The following is a 25,185-nucleotide window of genomic DNA, read 5'->3' as shown; positions in this document are numbered from 1 at the left end:
AGAAATAAAGGAAACATAGATGACAAGGTTCATTTTTTATAGAACACTTTTCTCAATATTGCTTAATGTATGGATTTTTCGCTTATTGGTCTTAGTTTTGAGGATTGGCACAGACAAGAACCATCCCAGATGTACCCCGACAACAAGAAACTGAATGTGCTACTGATAGTGATAATGTCTGTTTGTTCATCCTGAGCTAAACACCAACACAACATGTCTCTGGACCTCACCACACATACTTCCACCGTTACTGCAAAGAAATCTGACAGAAAATAACTAAATGGACCAAACATACATGGCTGGTAGGTCTGTATATAATTTAATAAATCAGCAACAGTTATAAATGTTTCCAACCGAAAATCCTTTTTCCTGTACAGTATGGCTCAACTTCCGATTCATACAAAACACCTCCCTCTGTGAATGCTGGTGTTTTAAACATGCACCTTTTCTAGACAGGCAGTTTTAGCTTCAGGGTTAGTCTGTTCTCACTTTCTCCACTAGGTGGTGCCACTGCTTTGAACAACAGCAGGCTTGGTAGTGGGACTTTGGAGTCTCCCTGTATTTTGTGCATTGTTTGTTTTCAAATTCTTTTGAAGAGCGTGACCTTACTTTGTACGACTCTTGAAAATCTACTAAGGTTCCCTCCCACAATGTGTTGTTTAGCTTGTCTTCGTACAGATATAAATCTTTATATAATTATTTACAGTACATTATTGCTTGTGAAGTCACATGCCTATCAAACACAAACCAGATTGAAACTCAAGAACGTTATTGAAGGGGTTGAAAAGGTAATCACAGGGTAAACAGCTGACTCCAACACAAATGAATATACACTTAGATGGGACTCAGCCCTATATCTGTGAAACATGCTATTTACAGTACAACAGGTTCTATTGCACCATGGATGAGAGAGAGAGTGAAAGAGAGAGACAAGACCCTGCTGCTGGTAAATTCAAACACAAATTGTTGGTCTGCTGATAAACATAGACTTTCGAACAATAACTTAAATGCCAAAAGTTATTCGAGGCTTCCCACAGGCCACAGTTGTGTGTGCATGTGTGTTTATCAACAGTGTGTAACAGGGTACTGAGTTGTGTGAGCCTGCTCACAGCCAACCACAGTACAGTTTTGTTCTAAAGGAACAGCAGCTTCAGGCGTTTGGTGCTTTACAAACATTTAGCTTGCATGCTAACTAGAAAAGCCCTTGAGTTCGATGTTGAGGAAATCCTACAGCTGGGAAGACTGAGGAACCAACCTGTGATTGGTTAAGACACTGTCGTAACAGGAAGCTGGAAATGAAAGACAGGAAGTGCTTTGATGATGAAACGATTCTTTTCAATTGCTGCAGTATTTTGAAAGGGGTTACCACACCAGCACTGAAAAAAGATTAATGTTGTATCTTGATATTCAAACACACATATCACTACCAAGCACTCCCACACAAACACAAACATCCTTGCCTTTTGTGAGGCATACAAAAGTTTGGACCAGGGAACAATTCCACCTTCAATTTAAGTTAAATGGAACATATATAAAAGTGTAATTGCCCTTAAAAAACACGAGAACACATCAAATGTTTGTACAAAGTATGAAAAAGCTTAATCAGGTCACAAGACCTGAAAAGACACAGACATGGGACTGGCCATAAAACAGGCTCATGTTCTTCATTTAGCAACAGGCTTGTCAAAATACTTTGAATAGGCCAATTGGATTCGTTACGAATGCTTCTTATCTGTGCTTAATGGATCTTGCCTGGAATAATGCAATCACCCTAAATAATGAAACTCGGACCCACCTGAAGACAAAAGTTCGTTTTAAAGCCATTTGACTCAAGCCTCTTTAAGAAATGTCGCATGATAGGTAACAGTGGTCGAGTTTGACCCCGACGGCCAGGACCATGGCCCTGCCCGCAGCCTTCTACACCTACTAGTCCCTAACCTCCGCACTAGAAGGTGACTGATTTGGGCAGTTGATGGCTTCCTGTGTGCATCCTGTAAAAGTCTGGGCTGGACTGAACGGCCGGGACCCTTGGAGTCTGACCTGAGGGTGAACCAGGAAGGAGGGCGTGCCCTGGGTAGGCCGAGTGGCCCCTGGACACTGGCTGGGGGTAGGCCTGGCGGGATGACGTGGCTCTGTGCGCGTCTGTGTGGAGGTGGGGGGCACACTGGAATGGGGTGATTCTGTCGGCAAAGCAGGGAGGAGGAGGGGGGATGATGGAGTCCCGGACCCAGCTGTTCTGCTCCTCACAGTCTGGCTCCTGGGGGAGGGCGGGGAGGGCGCAGAACGAGGGCGGAGGAGGAGAGGGGGTCGGGGGGAAGGCTCTCAGATCGGGTTTAGGGAGGTAAACGGGCGGAGGCGGGAGGGGGTAGTCTGTGGGGTCATACTCCTGTATTGGCATGGGTGTTGGGAGTAGGCCTGTTTCCTGAGGACTGCAGGCCAGAGAGGGCCTCTGGGAAACGGTGGTAGCCATCTCCAGCAGCCTGTCCACCTCCTCGTCAGCCTCAGAGAGGTTGTCGTATTGGGAGGAGTTGGAGGGACGTCGGTCCCCCACGGCCATGGGCACAGAGAGAGCGACGGGAAACTTGGTGGGCTTGGGGGGCAGCATGGGGGGCGAGGAGGCGGCGCGGGGGAGGCGCGGCACAGAAGGTCGGGGCTCCTCTGGAATGAGGTCCAGGGATGTAGGCGGAGGGGGGCGCTGGCTGGGAAGGGGAACCCGAAGAGGCCGAACCTGTGGCCCCAGACAGGGAGCAGGGGGGGAGGTAGAGGGGTGAGGTTGATACGGCCCCGGAATGCTCCCCGTCTCCAGGCAGGGTGCTCCAGGGTCAAAGGAGGCCAGACTGTCCTCCTCTGCGTAAAAGAGAGGTGGAGGCGGCAGGTCTGGGAGCTCCAGGGCCTCGGCCTCAGGCTGCATCGCAGGAACACCCAGGGCAGGGGGGTCGTAAGGCGGGGGCCAGTCCTCTGGCTGTCCCCTGGGCTCCACACCTCCAGGCTTGACTTCCTGGCCGTGGTCCCCGTCCCTAGGTCGGCTCCCGTCTCCAGGGACGCCCCGACACCTCTCGCCCCCTTCCCTTACCCCCCCGACCCCCGCATGGGGCTTGTCGTCCGCTCTGGGCGGTGGAGGAGGGGGGACGGCTCGGCTCGGTTTGGGCCTCTCCGGGGGGGTGGGGGCCTGCTTGTGCACTAGAACTGGATCTGGGGATGTGGTTTGTGCGGTGTCCTGGGGCTTCTCGGGGGAAGGGCTGCGGTCCAGGGTGAGGGTGTCTGGGTGCTGGGGCTGGTCCTGGGGCTCTGGAGGGGGCTCAGGCTGGAGGGGCATGAGCAGCACAGGCCTCTCCTCACCCAGGGGCATCTTGGGCAGCTCGTCCGACTTGGCTACGAATGGAGGGGAGGAAAGACGTGAAGAGGGTTTAGTGTTAACCTCTACAGAGCATGAGCGCGACAGACAGTCTAATAGGGGGACGTATGTGACAAATCGATCCACAATCAGTTCAATAGCTAGCCAGTTAGCGACTGGCTTGGCTCGGAAGCAGGGCTAGGCCGCGTCCCAACAGAGGTGGTATCTGAGATGTGCTTGCTCTGTGACGTGCCTGGTCAACACTGTACCGACCGTTCCTTGACTCTGACCACCAAAACACTTTAAGAACTCTGCCCTTCTGACCCAGATCATCTGCTGTACTTTTCTACACGCACTACTGGTACGTGGCTTGGGGTCAAATGTGAAATGAATGGAATGCAAGAACGACTGAGAGAAAGTGAGAGAGAGAGAGAGATCGAGAGAGAGATTGAGAGAGAGACACAGCGGTAAATGTGACAGCCCCACCTGGTGGTGGGAGGTCCAGCCTCATCCTGCGGAGCTCCGTCATGGCGGCGTGCAGCTGCTCCACCACGCCGTCGTCGGGCAGGTGGAAGGACACGGCCAGGTCCTCCTGCAGGAACTCCCGCAGGTCCTCCATGGGCAGCTTGAGCAGGCGCTCTGGTGACACCCCAGCACGGCCAGGCAGCACAGGGACGCCACACAAGGGAAGAGAGACCATTCGGGGAGTTCATTTGGTGAACACCGAGAAGCATCAGGTTAAGAGTAGAGCAGGGCAGAGCATAGCAGAGTAAGGTAGAGTATATTAGAACAGAGCATAGTAAAGTACAGTAAGATAGAGTAGAGCAGAGACAAGTAGAGAAGAATAGAGCAGAATAGAGCAGAGCAGTAAATGACTGATCTCCGGGAAGAAATTGCACGTAAGCTGATGTATTGAGAGTCTTCAGCCAATCATCTTAGGCTCTCCATAGAGAGCATCCAATAAGGAGATGGGATTCCCCTTCTCCATAGCAACCGGCAACATTATGTAAGCGAGGAAGATAAGAGCCAGCCAACCGTGTGTGTGTGATGTAATCTAACGAAGCAGTCGTGTGGCCAGACAACTGCTTTATCTGACTTACGGAGCACAGAAGATGACATCACCCTGCTCACTCTTGAGTAGTTTGAGGGTGGTGTTAGGACTTACTCTTGTGTAGTTTGAGGGTGGTGTTAGGACTTACTCTTGTGTAGTTTAAGGGTGGTGTTAGGACTTATCTTGTGTAGTTTGAGGGTGGTGTTAGGACTTACTCTTGTGTAGTTTGAGGGTGGTGTTAGGACTTACTCTTGTGTAGTTTGAGGGTGGTGTTAGGACTTACTCTTGTGTAGTTTGAGGGTGGTGTTAGGACTTACTCTTGTGTAGTTTGAGGGTGGTGTAGGCCATGGCGGTGAGGACCCTTTCCCCCTCCAGGATGTAGATGTCCCACAAACGCAGCGTCAAGGTGAACGGGGTCTGGGACAGCCACACAAGAAAAGACAGAAAGAAAGAAAGAAAGAAAGAGAGAAAGACAGACAGACAGAGAAAGACAGACAGACAGAGAGACCATAACATAAGAACCGTGAGTACACAGATGTTTAGGAGAATGTTTTCTCCATGACAAAAGAAAGGTGGGTTCAGAGAAGTGCTGTCTCACCCTGTCAATGAAACACTGCAGGAACCACTTGGTGGTATAAATGCCTGTAGACATCTGCTCCTTGTCCTTGAGAAGAGGGAGACAATAGAACGGAAAAGGATTTAGAGGAACATTTTAACCATTCTATCATTCCCAGTGGTCCAAACACCTTGCACCATGACGTCTCTATGCTGTAACTTGGATGAGACGGTAGGAATTTCTGTTATGTGCTAGGGAAAAGGTTTGTAAACACTCTAGTCACTCATTGTATAGTCACTCATTGTATTCTCAGGCCTTTACATATAGCTGTGCATTTATAGTATTTTATTATATAGCACTATTTGCACTTGTTGTATATCTAAATGTAAACGTATATACATTGTCATCTGTGGCATTTGACATTTTATTCAATTATCAAATGATTTTATCTATAGTGACATACAAGTACATTCAGTACAGCAGCAAAATAAGCTACCAGGCCCTCCACAGTACCAGGCCCACCTCAGGTACCAGGCCCTCCTCAGTACCAGGCACGGTGAGCAATATTATAGTACCTCAGCAGCAACTTACCATGTGTTTCTTGAGTTTGGGCAGCAGTTTGGAGAGGATCTGCTCATGGTGGGCCTGGTAGCGGTGCAGCTTAGGGAAACAAGGGATGAAGAAGCCTGAGAGAGAGAGAGACAGAGACAGAAAGAGAGAGACACAGGAGTGAAGACGACTCTAATACTGAACATGCTGTCAGTGACCCCCATTTAACTAGTAACAATGTATTTATTTTGCAGATGCTTTTATCCGAAGCGACCTAATTTTACCCGACCAAAACCCGGTGTGTGCGTGTGTGTGTGTGTGTGTGGTGGGGGGGGGGTGGCTTTGGTCGGCTGAAATTCCCCCTCTTTCCCTAGTCCCTCCTCTCACCATGCATGGCGTGCTTGGTGTTGGTGAGGAGCTGGGACAGCGCCCAGAAGGCGTCCTCCTCGTTTAGGTACATGAGCAGGATGGCCGCAATCTGACTCATGCCCTGGCAGTAGCTCACTTCCTGTGGGGGAGCAAGGCAGATGAGCGCAGAACAGGGTTATTATTAGTATTACTATGATACCCTATAAACTTAGCAGACCCTGGCATTACAAAATGGTATCTTGTACATTTGTATTTTTTGTAATATTTGTAATATTTGTATTTTTATATTGTAATTTACGGCAACTTATATTTTATTTTATTGTATATTTAATTATATTCTAATCCCACTTAGTACTGCTAAACCTCTGACCAAACCTCTGACATTGATGGAACTAGACTCAGTTCAGAGAAGAATCTTGGGGATAAGCTAAACATTCTCCGCCTCCCTTTCCAGCATTCCTTCCCCACCCCTCTCCGTGCGTGACAGCTAAACGGGGATCCCTCTCCCGTTCCCCCCCCCTCCCTCTTTCCAGCTGACCCAGTTTCAGGGGGGCAGAGAAAGGAGGACAGCACATGGCCGTTTCCTCTGGCTCCAAAAACAGGACCATACTCCCCCCCCCCCCCCCCACAGAAAAAGACTTGGCAGGGCAGGTGTGTGTGTGTGTGTTTGAGCATGTGTGTGTCCGTATGTACCGTGTGCAAAATAATGCATGTACAGTATGTATATGGGGAAAACCGTGTGTGTACACAAGTGTGTCTCTGTGTTTATGTTGGGATAAATCAGAAGATAACCAACCAACCATAATACATTATATCCCCCCCACCCCTCCCCTCCCCTCATCTGGCAAATGCACGTCCTCACGACACCGACAAATCCTGTTGAACTACCGTGGCTGCACATCCCCAGTGGTGAGCCAAACACAGGCTCACTGAGCAGATGAAGTGCATGACAACGGTGACATGGTCATCGGGCCCAACTGTCAACTCTCTGACCTCGGTGGGCGGAGGTCGTCTTCAACCCAGAGGAGAGGATCATGGGATTAAGGAGGAAGCACAGCTGCCTCGAGTACGGCTACGCAACTCGGTCCTTCGGGTTAGCCTGACTGGGGGACTGGATACTGGATTGTTGATGTTCGTGGCATTCTCTTGGATTCAAAAGTGTACAGGCCGTCCTACACAGACAGTCTCTGACACTGGCGTGGCCCGGCCCCCCTCGCACGGCTCCTCCGACATTTCCTGCCCTCTTCGAACCACCAACGTCGAGCTGAACTTGCTCCTCTCACGAGTTATGACGGCGCCGTCGCGCTGAGGAACTGGAGAGCAGCTGCCGTACCATTGGTCTGGCCGGTGTGCGGTGTTGCTGTACATGCAGGCAGATCTGCCTCGTGAATAAGAGATGCCCCTCCAGGCTGTGGCGTTGGTGGGAAGAGAGCGGCTGTGCTCGTTGGGTCCCCCCTCCTGCATTGTAAATCGTACGCAGCGCTTTGCCGTGTTATGCAACACGCACAAGTGTGCGCGCGCTGTCACAGATGCAGACGCACGCGCTCATGCTCACAGACGTAGACCTTCACACGCACTCACCGTGTTGTAGACAGAGTAGGCCGCTAGCACGTGAAACAGAGCCTGCTGCCTGTGGGGAGAGAGAAAGAGAGGTATAAAGAGAGAGAGAGAGTGTGAGCGAGAGAAAGAGTGTGAGCGAGAGAGAGAGAGAGAGAGAGAGAGAGAGAGAGAGAGAGAGAGAGAGAGAGAGAGAGAGAGAGAGAGAGAGAGAGAGAGAGAGAGAGAGAGAGAGAGAGAGAGAGAGAGAGAGAGAGAGAGAGAGAGAGGATCATCACGTTTAGATTCAGTTCAACATGCTGGGATACCAGGTGCATAACACAAGAGGAGATCCTTTGAAGAGATCGTATAACTTAATTTAGTCTTCGGAGGTGAACCCAGTCTTCAGTTATTAAAAGTGGGAGAGGGATTGTTAAGCAAATTTTAAAAAAGCGTGAGGAACGATTACTCATTCATGAGCCATCCAGTCCCTGCATGACCCCCATCCGTTGGGAGTTAAGGCACAGGATGTCAGGCAGAAACCAAGCTTCTCTCTGAACCTTTGTAGTATAACGTTGGAACCCAAACGTCATCTGGATCACTGTATTGTACTACAACTCCCTCAGAACCTCTGTACTTTACTCTAACCCAATCAGGACTGTTCTACTACACTGCTGTAATCAAAGTTGTCCTGGATATTCGTCCACTCTACCCTTCATTATACTCCTCCCTGGCAGAGAGCTATCCTGCCCACATCCATGTTCAGTTGATAATGAAGGGTGTGTGTGTGTGTGTGTGCGTGTGTGTGTGTGTGTGCGTGTGTGCGTGCGTGCGAGAGAGAGAGAGAGTAGAAGAGAGATGAGTGAGACATTCCCAAGATCTGATAAATAAACAAATTAAATTAAAAAATATCGGCCATTATAAATGGCGATACCGATAGTTAACCGATTTATAATACCGATAGAAAATGCGCCAATAAATCAGTTGGGCTCTACAAAAGGCCCTCGAAGTTCCACAGAAAATAATGTGTGTGCGTGGAGTGTGCACATATGTCATTGATCAAGCATCCGCATCAAGAGTGTGCGCGTTCATGCTTCACTGGCTCCAAACCCCTGTGATTGTGCCGGCAGCGTTTCCCCGCCCGTCTGGCCCTTCAACACTCTCTGTCACACAGCACCCCGTGTGGGGTGTGCCCAGGACAGACAGACTGGCATGCACACAGGCACACTGGTCTATGTCAATGCATCAACTGATGTAATGTGGACAATTAGCCAGGGGTCCAGGGGCTATGGAGTAAATACTGACCGTATAGACAGAGACAGGAGAGGAGCTTTAAATAACTGTGCGTGTGTGTTTGTGTGTGTGTGTGTTTGTGTGTGAGCAGTGAACACCCAGCTGTTGACAGGCAGAGAAGGCTCGGGCAGGATGTAACGGTATTTCTGTTTGTATTCAAACCGTTTGGTTGAAATAGGACAATGATATCAGGGGGGGGGGGGGGGGGGGGGGGGGGGGGGCACATCACTCCGACAAAGGCCAACTGCTTATGAAAACCCCATTGAATTTAGCCTGGGTCACACCTATTCTGAGACATGCTTGTGACAGGTGCATGAACACTGCAGGTTGGTTTGGTGTCATTTCCTTCTCTAACTGGTTGTGTGGCTGTGTTAACACCCTAATGTTAACACATTGTTAGGATACATGGTGCATGCAAGTTTGCCACGCTACATTGATGCGTGCAGGTGTGTGCGTTTGTTTCCGTATGAGTGCTATTTCCTGTGGGGCCTCGCACACTGACAGGAAGGCTAATTAAATACTGAGAGGAAACCACACTTGTTTTGGTTTGGTCTGTGTGTGTGTGTGTGCGTGGTGGCATGTATGAGAGTGTGTCTATGTTTTTGTGTGTGTATGACTGTGATGGTGTGTGTGTTTGTGTGTGTGTGAGTGTGTTAGGGCGTCAGTTCAGTCCTGTAGTACACTTACAGACGAGAGGACATGCAACATCAACAGTCAAAGCTTTGGAGACGCCCAACCAAAACAAAGTCAGGAGCCAGTGAAACAGACTTCTTATCAGTTACAAAATAGCCACCAAAGGTCAGTGCCATAGTCATCCTATCCATGTTAAGTATCTATGTTTGTGTGCGTCTGTGTGTGTGTGTTCAGACATAATTACACGTACTTGACTCCGAAGCGGTCCCTGAACATTATGTGGTTCCGGAAGGTTCTGTTCACGTCCAAGTCAATCTGTTTGATTTCTGTTGAGAAATCCCTTGCTTGCTGTTTCATTTTCTGTCCAAACAATAAAAACTGTCAACATTGTTGTTGGTGACGATGATGATTATGACAACACAATTAATCAACAGATTCATTCTGTGTGGTTAATTTAAATTCTACCATTTGTAGTTTGGATATGCAATGGACACGTGCCAGAATAGGCAGGAGTGTACTATCAGTCATTCACCTCATATTTGCCTGAGTTTTCCTGCTTGACCTTCTCAATATCCAGCAGGAGGGCCCAGACTTGACCCCTTAGCTGTAGAGGAATGCCCTTATACACCCGCTTTGTCATCTATAAAAATCACGCACGCACGCACGCACGCACGCACGCACGCACGCACACACACACACACACACACACACACACACACACACACACACACACACACACACACACACACACACACACACACACACACACACACACACACACACACACACACACACACACACACACACACACACACACACACACACACACACACACACACACACACACACACACACACACGTTACCAGCAAGCCACCTTCAGTAGAGATCACTGTGATTACTTGTTTGTAAAATGAAGACTTGGAAACGAATGACAGTAATGTCTTCCCCTCAGCTAGTATTCATGGTCTTCACTTCAAAACCCTCACCTTAAAAGGTACCCATAGTCATTAGTTCTAGACCCTAAACATCTATCATCAGTCGTTTTCAGTGCCTAGTGGTAAAGCGTTTGACTGCTGATCAAGAGGTCGCAGGTTCAAATCCCCCCTTGATTTTACATATAACCACATACCTATGGTAATCAGTTCTAGGTCTTTACCTTTTATCTACAGTCATTGGTTCCAGGCCCCAACCTTATTCCTGTGGTCATTAGCTGTAGACCCTCACCTTCTCACTGTTCCTGTACTTGTCCCACTTCTTCACCATCTTCACCCATTTGTCCACCCGCTCAATCTCCAGCTGCTTATGCTGGGGAGGGGGGGGGGGGGCAACATGGTGAATACCAGAGGTCCTTCAAGCTATAATACTCCAGTGCACGTTGATCTACTATGGGTATTAGTCATGGATGGCACTGCACACACACACACACACACACACCCATCCTCCACTCACAGACACCTCCATACTCATGCACGCACACACACACACACACACACACACGTCACCAAGCCTCCGCCTGCTGTACGTACCTTCTCCTCCAGAGTACTCGGTGTGGGCAACTCCTCCTCACTAAGAGGGCAGAAACACAAGTCAACTACGTGTCCGATTTACACATCTGTTAATATCTGGCTGGATGAATAGAATCTACTCTGTGTCGACCTGTCTATTACAGCGCTGTGTGTGCGTAAGTGTTTTGTGAGTATGGAGGTGTGTGAGTGTGTCTGGGAATGGAGATGTGTGTGTCTATGAGTATGGGTGTGTGTGTGTATCACACCCTTAGCCCCCTAACCTAAACCTGAACCAGATCCCTGCCAATTCCCAGGGATCTCCAGCCCCCAGTTGAAGACCACACAATGGCCGAGCAGCCCTCTCTGTCACAGAGACTTACTGCAGGAAGCCAAAGCGGTCAGTGACCTTATAGATGCTGTAGTCAGCATCCTCCCAGGGGTCAATGTGGACGCCTTCCTGCCTGCCCTGGAAGTACACACACACACACACAGAAACACGGCCATGTGTTTATCAAACAAGTCATCAGAAGTTGACAGTCAACAGGTCGTAATTCTGGAAGATCATAAATATGAATATTTTTTTCATCATTTTGGCATGCCACCTATAAGATCTTTTTCTAGAACAAACAAATAACTAAATGAGGGAGTGATTATATGGTTGTGTAAGTTCCTAATTGTTCACTGAGTACTGCAACCACAATCTATATGTTCCATGGTCATTAACAGTTCCCCAGCACGCACACACACACACACACAGACACACACACACACATACAGCTGTGGGCTGTCATTAATCGACCCAACCTCTAATCACCCATTTCCTCTGCCTGCCCTAATCTGTTCAGAGTTGACAGATGCCAGACACTGCTCTGGGGCCTGGAGACTCACTATGTGGGGCAAAGCGTTCATATTCACCCTCAGTTGGACACCAAAAGAATAAACAAACACTGTATTCATTTAGCAGGCGCGTTTATCCAGAGCAACGCACAGGAGGGATGGGAATTTGAACCCACTTTGGGACATGGACTGATTTACATTATAGCGAGGTCTGTCATTTTGCTTTGCATCTACTTATCAGCAAATATGTCTGTAAGATGGAGGAGAGTGAGGCAGGAGCTGAGCTGCGGAGGCTGGCAGGCAGGGAATGGGAGGATCTCTCTCCCAGAGAGAGCAGGGGAGGATGCAGTCTCTCCCAGAGAGAGCAGGGGAGGATGCAGTCTCTCCCAGAGAGAGCAGGGGAGGATGCAGTCTCTCCCAGAGAGAGCAGGCGAGGATGCAGTCTCTCCCAGAGAGAGACGTTTAGAAGCGGGTAACAAGGCACCTAGCTCTCTGTGACACGTTTGCTTTGACTTGGTCACTCACCATAGACTGCCTACAGACCACTTAAGTCCATAGGCTGCCCATAGCTCATCAGTAGACTGTCAAAAGACCGTCCACAGAGTCGATTGACAGTCCATAGAGAGAGCGTACTACCGTTAATCATATTCAAAGGAAGTGAAGAAGAAAGAAAGAAAAAGCTGCATGACTGCTGGTCTGGCCGTCTCCACGGCGTCTGTGAGACCTGCGGTTCAGTGCAGCCACAGAGCAGCTCTCCGAGGCTGCCTGCGGCGCCCACGCACCTTGTCATATTTGGAGATGGTGTCCGCCCGCTCCTCGGCAATCAGCGTGTCTACGTCCTTCTTCATGTCAAAATCTGGAAAATCAAAGAAGATGGGTGGGGGGGGGGGGGGGGGGGGGGGGAGGAAGAGGAGAAAGGATGATGAATGTGTTCAGCCAGCTGAGAAGTCATCCGTTATGTACTTGTGGAAATGGGCTGTACAACTAAATGGACATTCGTAGAACTGTCTACCAAGTCACGCACAGACAGTGGCCTTCTCACTGTGTCCTGCTCAGCAAACACCCAGTAAGAATGAAAGTTCTAAAACCAGGCAGGGACTGAGGAGTCCATGCACCAGCCCGTGGTTCCTGCGTGTTCTTGACCAGGTGCGGAGCACTAGCTTTGTGCTTCTCTGTTTCGCTCGCCATCAAGCAAAGGGAGAGAGAGACAGCCGTGAAGGAGGGGGCCTGGGAGAGACAGCCGCCAGGTTGATGCTGAGCTCGGCTGATTGGGTAGAGGCAAGTAGCTGTTTGGGTCTGTGCTGCATCTGGGCTAATCATGTTGAGGGACGGTAACAGGCAGGAGGCTTGAGCCAGGAGGTTGGGGTCATGACAAGCTGTGTGTGTGTGTGTGTCTGTGTGTGTGCGTGCGTGTTGTTGTCTGTTGCGTAGCCCCATGGGAACGTGGGAGAATGGGTGGATGGTGAGGAGGGCCTGGCACCCTCATTAGGCCACAGCTGTTTTCAGTCCCAGCCCCCCAGTACAATCTTCCCAGCCCCCCAGTCCCAGCCCCCCAGTCCCAGCCCTCCAGTCCCAGCCCCCCAGTCCTAACCCCCAGTCCCAGCCCCCCAGTCCTAACCCCCAGTCCCAGACCCCCAGCCCCAGCCCCCCAGTCCTAACCCCCAGTCCGAGCCCCCCAGTCCTAACCCCCAGTCCCAGCCCCCCAGTCCCAGCCCCCCAGTCCTAACCCCCAGTCCCAGCCCCCCAGCCCCCCAGTCCTAACCCCCAGCCCCCCAGTCCCAGCCCCCCAGTCCTAACCCCCAGTCCCAGCCCCCCAGTCCCAGCCCTCCAGTCCCAGCCCCCCAGTCCTAACCCCCAGTCCCAGCCCCCCAGTCCTAACCCCCAGTCCCAGACCCCCAGCCCCACAGTCCTAACCCCCAGTCCCAGACCCCCAGTCCCAGCCCCCCAGTCCTAACCCCCAGTCCCAGCCCCCCAGTCCTAACCCCCAGTCCCAGGCCCCCAGTTCCAGCCCCCCAGCCCCCCAGTCCCAGCCCCCCAGTCCCAGCCCCCCAGTCCCAGCCCTCCAGTCCCAGTCCCCTGGGCAGCTCAGGTGTTCACTGGTGGAGGTGGTGGGTGAGAGAGAACAGTCCTTCAGCTCATGTACCAAAGAACACTTCCAGACTGCTTTTAGGTCATGGAAAGTATGCCAGTTATGCTAGGATAACAGAGATATTAGGGGGACTACTGTACGGCACTGGCACAGAAACATGCACAGCGTACCCAAACACATTCTGACACTTAACGTAAAAACTAAAAAGCACATTAAACTGTTATCAAATGGAACAAGGCCTATGTTTCAGAAACGCTTGAATTATCTGCACCGTGTCATCGCCTAAACTCTCAAAAACACCATGATACTGTACACCGCTCTCATCTGACAGCTCAATCAAACTGAGGTCTATTTTATAATGTCAAACTATAAAAACGTAATCCTCCGCCCCATGAAAGCCTGAACGACACCCCTCTATGATACCATACTACACTATATGACACTATACTAGATGAGGATCTACGATACCACCACAGAGGCCTCCACACGGAGGCTCTCGCGCCCTCACACTAGACACACGACAGCAGCACGACAGCAGCGGAGTCCCTCTCCCTGCCGGCTGTCGCCATGTGTGACCAGCTGGAGCCCCAAGCACTGTTGTGGCACGGTCAGCAGCTCCACATCCAGCAGGTGTGGCTGGGAAAGTCCACTTGAACACAAGCTGCCTTTGTCCTCCCTGCTAACAGACCCCCCCCCCCCCCATCCAGTCTCTACCCTCCAGCCCCGGTCTCTACCCTCCAGCCCCGGTCTCTACCCTCCAGCCCCGGTCTCTACCCTCCAGCCCCGGTCTCTACCCTCCAGCCCCGGTCTCTACCCTCCAGCCCCGGTCTCTACCCTCCAGCCCCACTCTCTACCCTCCGGCCCCAGTCTCTACCCTCCGGCCCCAGTCTCTACCCTCCGGCCCCAGTCTCTACCCTGCAATGAAGTGTACACTTCTCTCTACTCCCATTACTTCGTCCTGTCCACTTCCCCTTTCGGTATCTGTCGGCTATTTTTAGTTTGTGGTCGAAGAGTCAGCACAGTCTACGAAATGTCTTTGCTAAATGTCCCAGGCAAGTACAGGGCCCTCAGCCCAGGGTCTCACAGCCGAGATTCAAGAACAGCGGCAGAAAAAAAGGCTGCTAAAGGAGCCTTTAAATGAGGAAAGACAACAATTAGGACAAGATTCTCTAACCAGGTACGGCCCATGGAGCTCACTTCACGGCCGTGTCGCACAAGTCCAAGCTGGTCCTAATAAAAGCAGTCTGAATGGAAACAGTTCGGACAAGAAGTGACTAACAAGATCCTCCTGACATCTGTGCCAGGGCTTTATTGTGATGTCTGTGAGTCTACGCTTGTGAAGGGTCCTTGTCTGCTACGCTCGTCCTTCATCTGCATCCAGGCTTGCTTCCTGCGTTCTGTGACCAACCGGCTAAGAATGCTGCTGATAGCATTGTGTGAGTGTGTGAGTGTGTGTGTGTGTGTGTGTGTGTAGTTGTCTCAGGGACAGAAAAGAAACCCTGGGCACTCCTTCAACGTGATGGGCGTGAGGATTTAGGCCTACCTGATCCCTAGCCTAACCCTCCCCAACAGGACTCAGAGAGCCTGGTGTTACCGGATACGTTGACCTGAGTGTGTGTGCGTGTGTGTGTGTGTGTTAGGCTAGTCAGCACATCAGGAGAATATGACTAACGGGACCAAACGGTCTGGTGCTGACAGAGCACGCCTGTTTAAATAACACCGTCTGTGAGTCAGGCACAGCTGAGGACCACCTTGCTGGAGGTTCAGGTGGAACATGACCCGTGCTGGAACGGCGTCAGAGAGGGATTCTCTCTGGAGGCGGGGAGACTGAGAGGTGTCTGTCTGCGGTGAGCAGCCCGCGCGACACCGACGGAAAACGAGAGGGAGAACTGAGTCAGCAGAAGGAGGGGAGGTGGAGGAGGGGAAGGATTACGGTCTTCGGTCCTGCACTACAGCGTGGCCTCCCACGCAGGAGACAGACAGAGAGAGAGAGAGAGAGAGAGGCAGAGTCAGCATGAGGATAATTGGGGGGTGAGAGAGACAGAGGGAAAGAGAGAGACGGAGAGAGAAAAGAGAGACAGAGAGAGAGTGGGTTTGATTTAAAATAGCCTAACAAGGTGAGCCGCGAGTAGGAGGAAGAGGAGGAGGAGGAAGAGGAGAAGTGAGAACCTGTTCAAATGACGGGGTGACCCCTTTAGCCGAGCCCACGTGTGGGCTGCACGGAGTAAGGGATGATATCATGAGAAACGTCGGGGAGGCAAAGCCGCAAAGAGAAAGAGGAAGGCAGTGAACACGCAAGATCAGATTACCTGGCTATAGGATGTGAGTATATACGGGGAAGGGTGACATCACTTCCTGTTGGTGAGGCGGTGGAAGGCTGTAGTTCTAGCATGTGTGAGGGGGCCCGCAATATGCTTTCACTAGCACAGCACCACAACAACAAGTGGAGCAGCACGGCAAACAAAAAATTGTACTACAGCGCACCAATAACATCTCAGCACAGCAGTATTAAATAAATTCGAATATAATAATGACAATTTAAATATGCCCAGCCTGAAGGTCACTCCTCATTTGGGCTGGGCTGTGTGCTGTAGATATCTAGCATCTATGATTAGGATACGTCCGTGGCCTGGCCTTCCATATTCACGGTCCATAAGGTAAGCCTACAAAACAGGACTCCAGGACCAGGGTTTTCAAAAACCCACGGCAAGATTGTGTGCTGCATGCTCTGAACCTCCTGCAGGTCTTCTCATGAGAAGTCCCGAGAAGCTCTGACGTAGCCTGCAGGCTCCTTTCAACACAACCGGAGCTCACAGCCTCGTCCATTTGCTTTGACCTCAACTTTCTCTGTTCTCGTGTGCTCTCCCTTGTAATCAATGTTAATCTGCGTCACAGTCCGACTTGGATGTGGATTAGACTGGGTCCTGATGAAAAGGCCTGGGATTAGGGGGAGGAGCAGTCCAGCTGTGGTCAGCCACCGTGGAGAGGAACAGCAGGGAGGGGCAGGACGGATGGACACACGCCATGTGTGTGTGTGTGTGCGTCTGTATATGTATATATGTGGGGTCACCATATCTAGTTTGTGTAAAGGCTGGGACTGGGGGCGCAGCCTACTTCCTGGCTGGAATACAGAGGAACAGCGGCTCAGATAAAATGTCACATTTTGCTCGACTGGTTAATTCAGTCAGCCAGGAGCAATTCGGGTTAAATCCCCACGTCTGAGAACTTGTAAGGAGATTGAACGTGGACCAGAACCAGAGGGATATCCAGTACTATGACCTTGATAACATCTATATTATCTGGATCTTCTAGCCCACAAATGTGGCCTACTGGTGGTGAACACAACAAACACACACACACACACACACACACACACACACACACACACACACACACACACACACACACACCTCAGACTGCTGGTGGCATGAAGAGGGTAGAGAACAGGAATCTACTTCCATTGCCCACGCTGCAGGCTGATCAGTTCACAGTCCATGGATGGTCGGGTTAGCTTGAGGATCTTCTGCCTCAGCAGTTACGCTGCCAAGCCAGGCCAGCCAGCCCACACCTACCCTCTCCTCTGTCCAGCCCCCCCTCTACCCTGCTCCACCCAGCCCTCCTGTGTGCGTCATCCTGTAAGATGAATAAACGTTTCTTCTTCTCCTCCTCCACCCAGGCCTCCTCTCCACTGTTTCAGCCCACCCAAGGCAACCCCTGCCCAGCCCTGCCCTGCTCAGCCCAGCCCTGCCATGCTCAGCCCAGCCCTGCCCTGCTCAGCCGGGCCCGTTTCACCCCGAGCCATGCCTTGGCACAGGCCACCACACACAGTCTCACCCAGCCAACTCCAAACACAGCAGCTACTGGAGTACAGTCAGACGAGGGCAGAGCAGACGACACTCCAGACTACAGCCGCCACGTGTTCGTGGGCATAGTCTCAGGATGCCATCTCAACATGGTATGAATAAGTGACGCTCTAACGCCCTATGAAGTATTCATGGAGCACGCGGGCGCTACTATCAATGTAGGTTCAAAAAGGCCAGACGTAAAGCCACTAACCGGAGTGCATGGTGATAACAATACATGTGCTTTAGTGTGAGTCGGCCGGATTATTGTCTCGTCTGGCATTGTTAGAGGCGAGGCTGCTTTACATTCCGGACACCAACAGGCAGGGGGGCCTATAGAAGGACACGGAAGTGGAGACGGTCTGAATCGCCACATAAAAGTATGCATGCTCACACATGAGCACTCTCGCACGCACTTAGCTAACGGACGTTGGGCCTGGAACGGCAGACTACAATAACAGGCCTCGAGAGTCTTCCCCGCAAATGTGCATTTTGGTCATTTGCCACAAGCCCCCAGAGCAATAAGGACTTTAAGAGATGTCTTCAGTTATATGTTCAGTGTCATGGCTGAGCCGTGCAGACAGACACTTCAGCCTAACGCCACAGCAGAGGAAGAAGGTCGGTTAGCCACCACACGGCACCAGTGTCCACATGACAACCCTGCCCACTTGGTTCTCGACGGTTGTCACACCCGTGTGGCTGCGTCTGTGCGTGTGACATTAGGGCCATCGAAAGAGAGAGGGAAAGAGAACACAAGACGGGTCCTTTCACCGCAGGTCACGGGAAAACCTATAGGAGCGTTGTGCAAATACCGTCGGAATTTAGCGCGGCACTTCCAGGTTTCCGTGTGCGCGCGCTTCCCTGCGTGGCCAGACAGGCAGACAGGGAGGCCGGAGAGCCCCTCTATCAAAGGCGACTCTATACTCACACAGACTGCGCCTGGTTTCCGGGGGCCCAGATAAGAAAAACGTTATTGCCGCCGCCGACTTCAGTCGAGATGGACCTCAACGGATGCTTTGTTCGTTTCCTGCCCGTGTGGCTCGGGGTCTTGGGAGAGGGAACAAAGCAGCGCTGTGTGGGAGTGAAGGGCCCGAGGATCAGGATGTCACTGTGGCTCAGGCTTGAGGAAGGCCCGGCAGGCCAGCGGGGAGATAATCAACGGGCTGCGAGTCCCTTTGAAGGAGTAGGTATGGATCCCAGATGTCACAGACATGGACAAGCGTAGATTAGACATCCATCTCAGTCCCTACGCTTACGATTTGGGAGTCTCTGGCCCTACACTACAGACTATTTTCATGTCTTGTATATCGTCTCGTACTGTGAACGGCTGATGTAAGAGTGAGTATTTTTGGACATACCGGTAATAGCGTTAATGATATAACGCCAGCCTCTGACACTTTCCAACGCCCATATATTTCGGGCTACTTCCCACAACGGAAATGCAGTTCTGAAGCCAGATTTTCTGACCAAGTGTACTTGACAGGCCCCTGGTTTTTTCTTTCGACACATGTACCCTAAAATGTCTAAGAGACTCGCTCCACCGAGCTTGTTCTGCCGGTGTGCCAGCACGTGTGGACGTGGACAACAGCCAATTGTTTCCCGCCGTCTCCAAAACATCCTCCTGGCACCGGTACAAGCAGTCCCACACTGCACTGGCTGGTCCATTTGACCACAGTGAATCCATAAGCACAAACAGGAATAGATCTATAGAAAGGACTCTCGAGAAGAGTTTTCAAAATGTTCACATTTTACATTGGTGCTTGGATTTGGCTTCTAAAAAGAAATGTCACAACATAGATGCATAACTAATGCATAAACCGTCTTCAAAACAAACTGGAATGACATGGCTATTCCTGAGGTCGTCATTAAAAATCCCAGAATGTCCTCTCAATTGGACAAAATAATTGAATACAAAGGGCAGTATGGTTGCGAAGTTGCCAACTAATACCCACTACAGGGGACATCAATGCATTGCTGGGTCTCAAGAGGATTGGGGGTTGATATTGGAGAAGAACCATGTTTCTCTGGGATAAACACACTCTCTCCTGCTGTCTCTCGTCTGTCTAGTCTGCCTCCCACCGTTCCTCTGGACAGGCAGTACAGTGGTGTTTGTGTTTGGGACTGAGGCAGAAAATAGCAGCGACACAGAGACTGTGTGACCCGGGGGGCCAAGATCCAGAAGTGCAGCAGAGAGAGAGGCCAGGAATAGCTCTCTACTCTTGTTCCCCTCACTTCTCTGTGCTCTTCTCTGTGCTCTTCTCTGTGCTCTTCTCTGTGCTCTTCTCTGTGCTCTTCTCTGTGCTCTTCTCTGTGCTCTTCTCTGTGCTCTTCTCTGTGCTCTTCTCTCTCTCTCTCTCTCTCTCTCTCTCACTCTCTCTCTCTCTCTCTCTCTCTCTCTCTCTCTCTCTCTCTCTCTCTCTCTCTCTCTCTCTCTCTCTCTCTCTCTCTCTCTCTCTCTCTCTCTCTCTCTCTCTCTCTCTCTCTCTCTCTCTCTCTCTCTCTCTCTCTCTCTCTCTCTCTCTCTCTCTCTCTCTCTCTCTCTCTCTCTCTCTCTCTCTCTCTCTCTCTCTCTCTCTCTCTCTCTCTCTCTCTCTCTCTCTCTCTCTCTCTCTCTCTCTCTCTCTCTCTCTCTCTCTCTCTCTCTCTCTCTCTCTCTCTCTCTCTCTCTCTCTCTCTCTGCTCCCCCCCCCCCCCCCCCTCCTCATTCAACTCTCCGTCCAACTGTGCGCTCCATCATCATCCTTCCCTCTCCCTTTCTTGCTCGCTCTGGTTGCTAGTCCCACCCCGATGCATTATGGTCTGAAATTGTCCCTCACCGCCCTGCCTCCACCACCATCTTTAAAATAGGAAACAACAAGATGGGGTCAGAGGAGTGGAAGCAGGCCCCCGGGGGAACTTTCCACTGGCCTGGTCTGACTGGCCTGAGAACCGAGGAGCACCACTGGCCCTCGGCCCTCTCTACCTACAGGGGGGAAAAGATCTAAATATAACAATGACAGCACAATGCATGCAGCGGCCTGGGCCAAGCCACTCGCCTCGGTTCCCAGAGTGGCAGCACGTTTATGGGGGGAGGTTGAGGAATGTGCAGGGGAAGGTATTAATAAACAGTGGAGCACTGGACCCTGCTGAGAAAGCCATGTTGTGAGAAAAAGCCGTCTCTCCCCACAGACAGCTGAATCAGAAGTAGAGCATCTAATAATATGTCAGAGGAGACAGGACTTCACGTTGAGAGTACGGGCATGTGTGAGTCGCGAGAGAGTTTTTTGTATACTTGACACTGTAGAATTGCAGGGACAGACACGGATTGTGTTGAACCTAAACCAGGGGAAGGGGAAATGACAAACAAATAACCAAACTGTAATGTGAAATAGCAACTACCATTGGCACAGGACCATCATCAAATTCAGAGAGTTACTGGGGAAGTGTACCCCATGCTTCCATCACAGTACCATAAAGGAGATGAATAGCAACGTTACAGTGTGATGTAGGCCTAACATCCACAGATATGATATAGGCCTGACATCCACAGATATGATATAGGCCTGACATCCACAGATATGATATAGGCCTGACATCCACAGATATGATATAGGCCTGACATCCACAGATATGATATAGGCCTGACATCCACAGATATGATATAGGCCTAACATCCACAGATATGATATAGGCCTAACATCCACAGATATGATATAGGCCTAACATCCACAGATATGATATAGGCCTAACATCCACAGATATGATATAGGCCTGACATCCACAGATATGATATAGGCCTGACATCCACAGATATGATATAGGCCTAACATCCACAGTTTGGATCCCAGCTCCAATCCGATTCATCACCCCAGCGTTGCAGCACCAGGTTCTTTCACAACCAAACATTCCATTTCTCACCAAACGAGGGAATTCACAACAGACGTCAAACACGCAGAGATGAGCAAAGAGAGCTAGCTGGCCAGGAGCCAAAAGCCTGGCAGAAACACTGTGCTCTCATTATGCACGAGTGTGGTACTTCACTGCTGGTTCAACGGTCGTCACGCTAAATGTAGCTTGTAGGACTGTCCAACGTCAGGATTACAACTAAATGTAAGTATGGGGGGGAGCAATGGAGGAAGATCAAAATCTGATCGCAACATTTCCACCGAGAGCAAGACTTAATGGAAGCGAGGGCCTAGTTTGTGCTGGTGAGGCAGGGTAGCCCAGGGTAGACCTAGGAAAGTACAGGTGCTTTGGCCTTTAACTTATCCTATATCTTGTACATTGTCCATTACCAGCCTGACGACAATCTATTTTTACAGCCTTTGTCTGACCTTCATTTCACTGAATGAAAGGAGTAGGAGAATAGGAGGACAATAATTCTCAGGGGCACAGCAAGTCAGGCGAGTGTCTATAACACACCTCCAGCAGATGCATGCAATGGCGGAGAGAACTCTCTCTCTCTCAAACAAACACGCCTTGTACTACGACCTTGGCTGTGAGCACATGCCCTGTAACTATAGAGTCGATTTTTTTTTTGTATGTCCTTGTCTGAGGCTGTTACCGTTTATTCGCCACACACTGCCATCAATTACTGACTGAGAAACCTAGGCTGACTTCATCACCTCGGAATTTCAGAACCTGACTTGGAGTTTTTCAAATAGGTTTCTCTTCCCCATCAGTGGCCTAGTAACGGAAACCTGGCCCAAGTTTCCCAAGATGCACGCAGAACAAAAGACAGGGAGAGGATATGACGTTGGCCACAAACAGACAGTAAATGTCTCTATTTCCTTTGAGAGGGGTTGGTATCAGCTGTCTCCTTCTCCATCCGTTAATGATGCCCTGCTTTGGGGCAGATGACACCCTGCTTTGGGGCAGATGACACCATGTCATGAGGCAGCCTTTCAGCCAGACAAAAGAGCCATTTATGCTCTTCAAGAGGAATAATATCATCATTGCGCTGGACATCCTTTTCGTTTAAAAACAACGAATGCCATTGATGTAACCAGCACAGAAAGACAATCACGTCCTAGTATCTGACCACACTGCCAAACAGTAGGATTTATAACAAAAGGCTATATATACTTAATTTTAATTAGCATTAAAGCCTCAGTCTAGCAGCCAGGTATAGTCTTGTTTTTCTTTATTTGATTTACAGATATATCCACCAGGTTGACAAAAAAATATCACTACAGCACTTCCTCTATGAAATTGAGTTTTCGTAATTGATTGGCGTGGTCTGCCCATTGTCCTTCCTTATTTAAGAGCATGTCTAGCTCTCTTTTAACTCAACACCTCTACCCCCTCCTCTCACCATTCCAACCAGTCCAAACGTTTTACACAGGAATCTCCCAAATAGTTACAGATTCAAAGAGCATGTAGACTGAGCCAAATAAACCAGTGAAGCTCTGTAACTTACTACGATTAGACAAAAACAACACTGAGGCCTGGGATCCCCCTGCGCTGGCATATGCATGAAACACATCCTGTTGGTGTTAGCAGGGGGTATTACACTCATTGTTTCGAAGCAAGGCTAAGCCCTGTGAGCTTTGCACAAACAAAAGGCTAATGTGCTACCATCTGAAACCCAAATTACAGCTGGATACAGCTTTCAAATGAGATCCACCCTGTGCCGGCCACGTAGGATCACCAGATTAGGGTTTTTTTCTAAATCCAGATCCTGAAAAAGGATCTGGACAGGAGAAGACGAACATATTGAACCTGGTAACAGGATAGGCAACATTCCATTCCAAGATTCCATGTCCCAGACTCCAAGTACTTTGAAGCACTCTGCTTGTCCTTGTAGGGCAAGTGTTAGGATGCAATCAGTCAGTGACACCCAACATGTGCATCTGCCACACAGCTGAGGATGAGGTGAGCAAGTGTTGTTATCTAAGGGGTGTGTCAGGGAGTTTTTCAGCCTATGAGGACACAGCTTCAAACCCACGAGCAAGATGGTGATGGAGGGAGTAAGGGAGAGAAACAAGGAGTGAAACGGGATGGCTTGATTGAGCAATCAGATAGTGTCAAGGGGAGAGAGGCTGACTCACTTTATTCAGCTAGCAACGGCATGGCAACCGTCACATTTCTGATGCATGGCTTCCTCCTCAAGCACAGTCAAGCATTACATTCACCAAGGCTGAGTGCTACAGCCAATTGTTTAAAGTATTCTACACTCTAAAAACATGTATTACAAACCTTAAGGTAACTTTCACTCAAAAATACAGCTTCTGTCCAAGCATTCCTGCAATGAATATGAATCACTCCAGTTAATGGAATGATGTAATGTACTGGCCTAGGCTTTTGCTGACTGGAGCATATGTGGCGCGTGTGTCTATGCATGTACGTAATATGTGTGTCTGTTGGGAGCTGGTAAGGGCGAGATACTGCCTCTCACCACCCATAAAAATCCCTGCTTTTCTCATCTATTCCAAGGCCTTATTGAGCAGATGCCCAAACAAACTGGCAGTTGCTCATCAGCAGATTGACAGGAGCTTTGCCATCTTCTGTCATGTATTTCAAACTGGTTAATGTTAAAGTATGTTCCTGATGTACCCTTGTTTGTCAAATGCAAGAGGGTGTAGCCAAGTTAACAAGCCACATGAAAAACCACTGATGCTTCCTGTACAGAACGGAGAACAGACGCTAGAGAAGCCAGAATGCAGCCAGAATGAAGCACGCATATGACCACAGGTTAAGTAGCCAATGGAACTCAGCACACTAGCGTTATCATTCTGACCAAGTTAATATGCAGGGAGCTCAGTGTAGTGGGAGAGTCAAGAATGATTCACGCGTACACTGAGTAACCATGATTATGCATCTATCATCTCAACTACAATGGGAAAACCCCATGGGTTGTGCCAATCTTAGTCAGTGGAATATCCCGATTTAAAGTGAGGTTATAGCAAGCTGGTAAATATGGCTAGCTACAGTAGCCAGTTAGTACATTACTGTAATCAGTGTGACTGTCCTAGTATAGTAGCTGTCTTGCTACATTGCTGTTTCTAACGTGTGCAAGATAAGAAAACAAAGCCAATTGAATACAATTCCACTATTTCTGTTAGATCGCTTAAATGTGTTCGTATTTGCATTATCAACACAGTCGTAGTAAACAAAACAGAAACCGTTAGGTCATTCAAAACAGTCACACGCCTTTCTGTGATTCGACTGACCATCACAGAAAAGCTGTCAACTTATAATTTAACGTTAGCTAGCTAGCCGAACAGAAACTGTGATCTTAACGTTACCTTTTGGACTGACTTCTCTGTGCTTTCAAAGCATAAAAGAAAATCCCTCTTCTCATCCTCTCCACGCTCATAGACTGTTGGTAGGGGAGATAGCACCCAAACAACTGTTATAGCTATTGTAAACGGGCTTGCTGGCTTGCCAGTTTCTCAGTAGTCCACGCCGATTTGGACAACTGCACTCCCCCTTTCGCTCGCTCTCTTTTCTTGTGAGATGCCACGAACCGCAACTGTCTGGCAGCCTGTGACATTACAAGCACGCGCTAAAAGCGGCTGGAAGCGCGCGCGCTAAAGAAATGTGCACAGGGATGTTGACAGAGCAAAGGAACTTCAGAAACAGAATAAGGTTTTATGTATCTAAACTAAA

General features: G+C 49.8%; 1 protein-coding gene across 1 annotated transcript; it reads right to left on the bottom strand.

Annotated features, from left to right (window-relative positions):
* Positions 1-303: 303 nt before the first annotated feature.
* si:dkeyp-19e1.3 (USP6 N-terminal-like protein) lies at positions 304-24,966 on the bottom strand. The gene is made up of 14 exons (XM_067234323.1): positions 24,822-24,966; positions 12,447-12,520; positions 11,208-11,293; positions 10,849-10,888; positions 10,547-10,627; positions 9,854-9,961; positions 9,572-9,681; positions 7,441-7,489; positions 5,878-5,998; positions 5,533-5,627; positions 4,984-5,049; positions 4,703-4,802; positions 3,821-3,973; positions 304-3,372 (listed from the first exon to the last, which is right to left on the bottom strand). Exons 2-14 carry the CDS (start codon positions 12,510-12,512, stop codon positions 1,946-1,948), a joined length of 2,502 nt encoding a protein of 833 aa, XP_067090424.1. The 5' UTR covers positions 12,513-12,520; positions 24,822-24,966; the 3' UTR covers positions 304-1,945.
* Between the last annotated feature and the right edge of the window lie 219 nt (positions 24,967-25,185).

The sequence above is a fragment of the Osmerus mordax genome, chromosome 4 (assembly GCF_038355195.1).
Source record: "Osmerus mordax isolate fOsmMor3 chromosome 4, fOsmMor3.pri, whole genome shotgun sequence".
NCBI lineage: Eukaryota > Metazoa > Chordata > Actinopteri > Osmeriformes > Osmeridae > Osmerus > Osmerus mordax.
The sequence above is the reverse complement of the archived record's forward strand: the minus strand, read 5'-3'. Positions and strand labels throughout refer to the sequence as shown.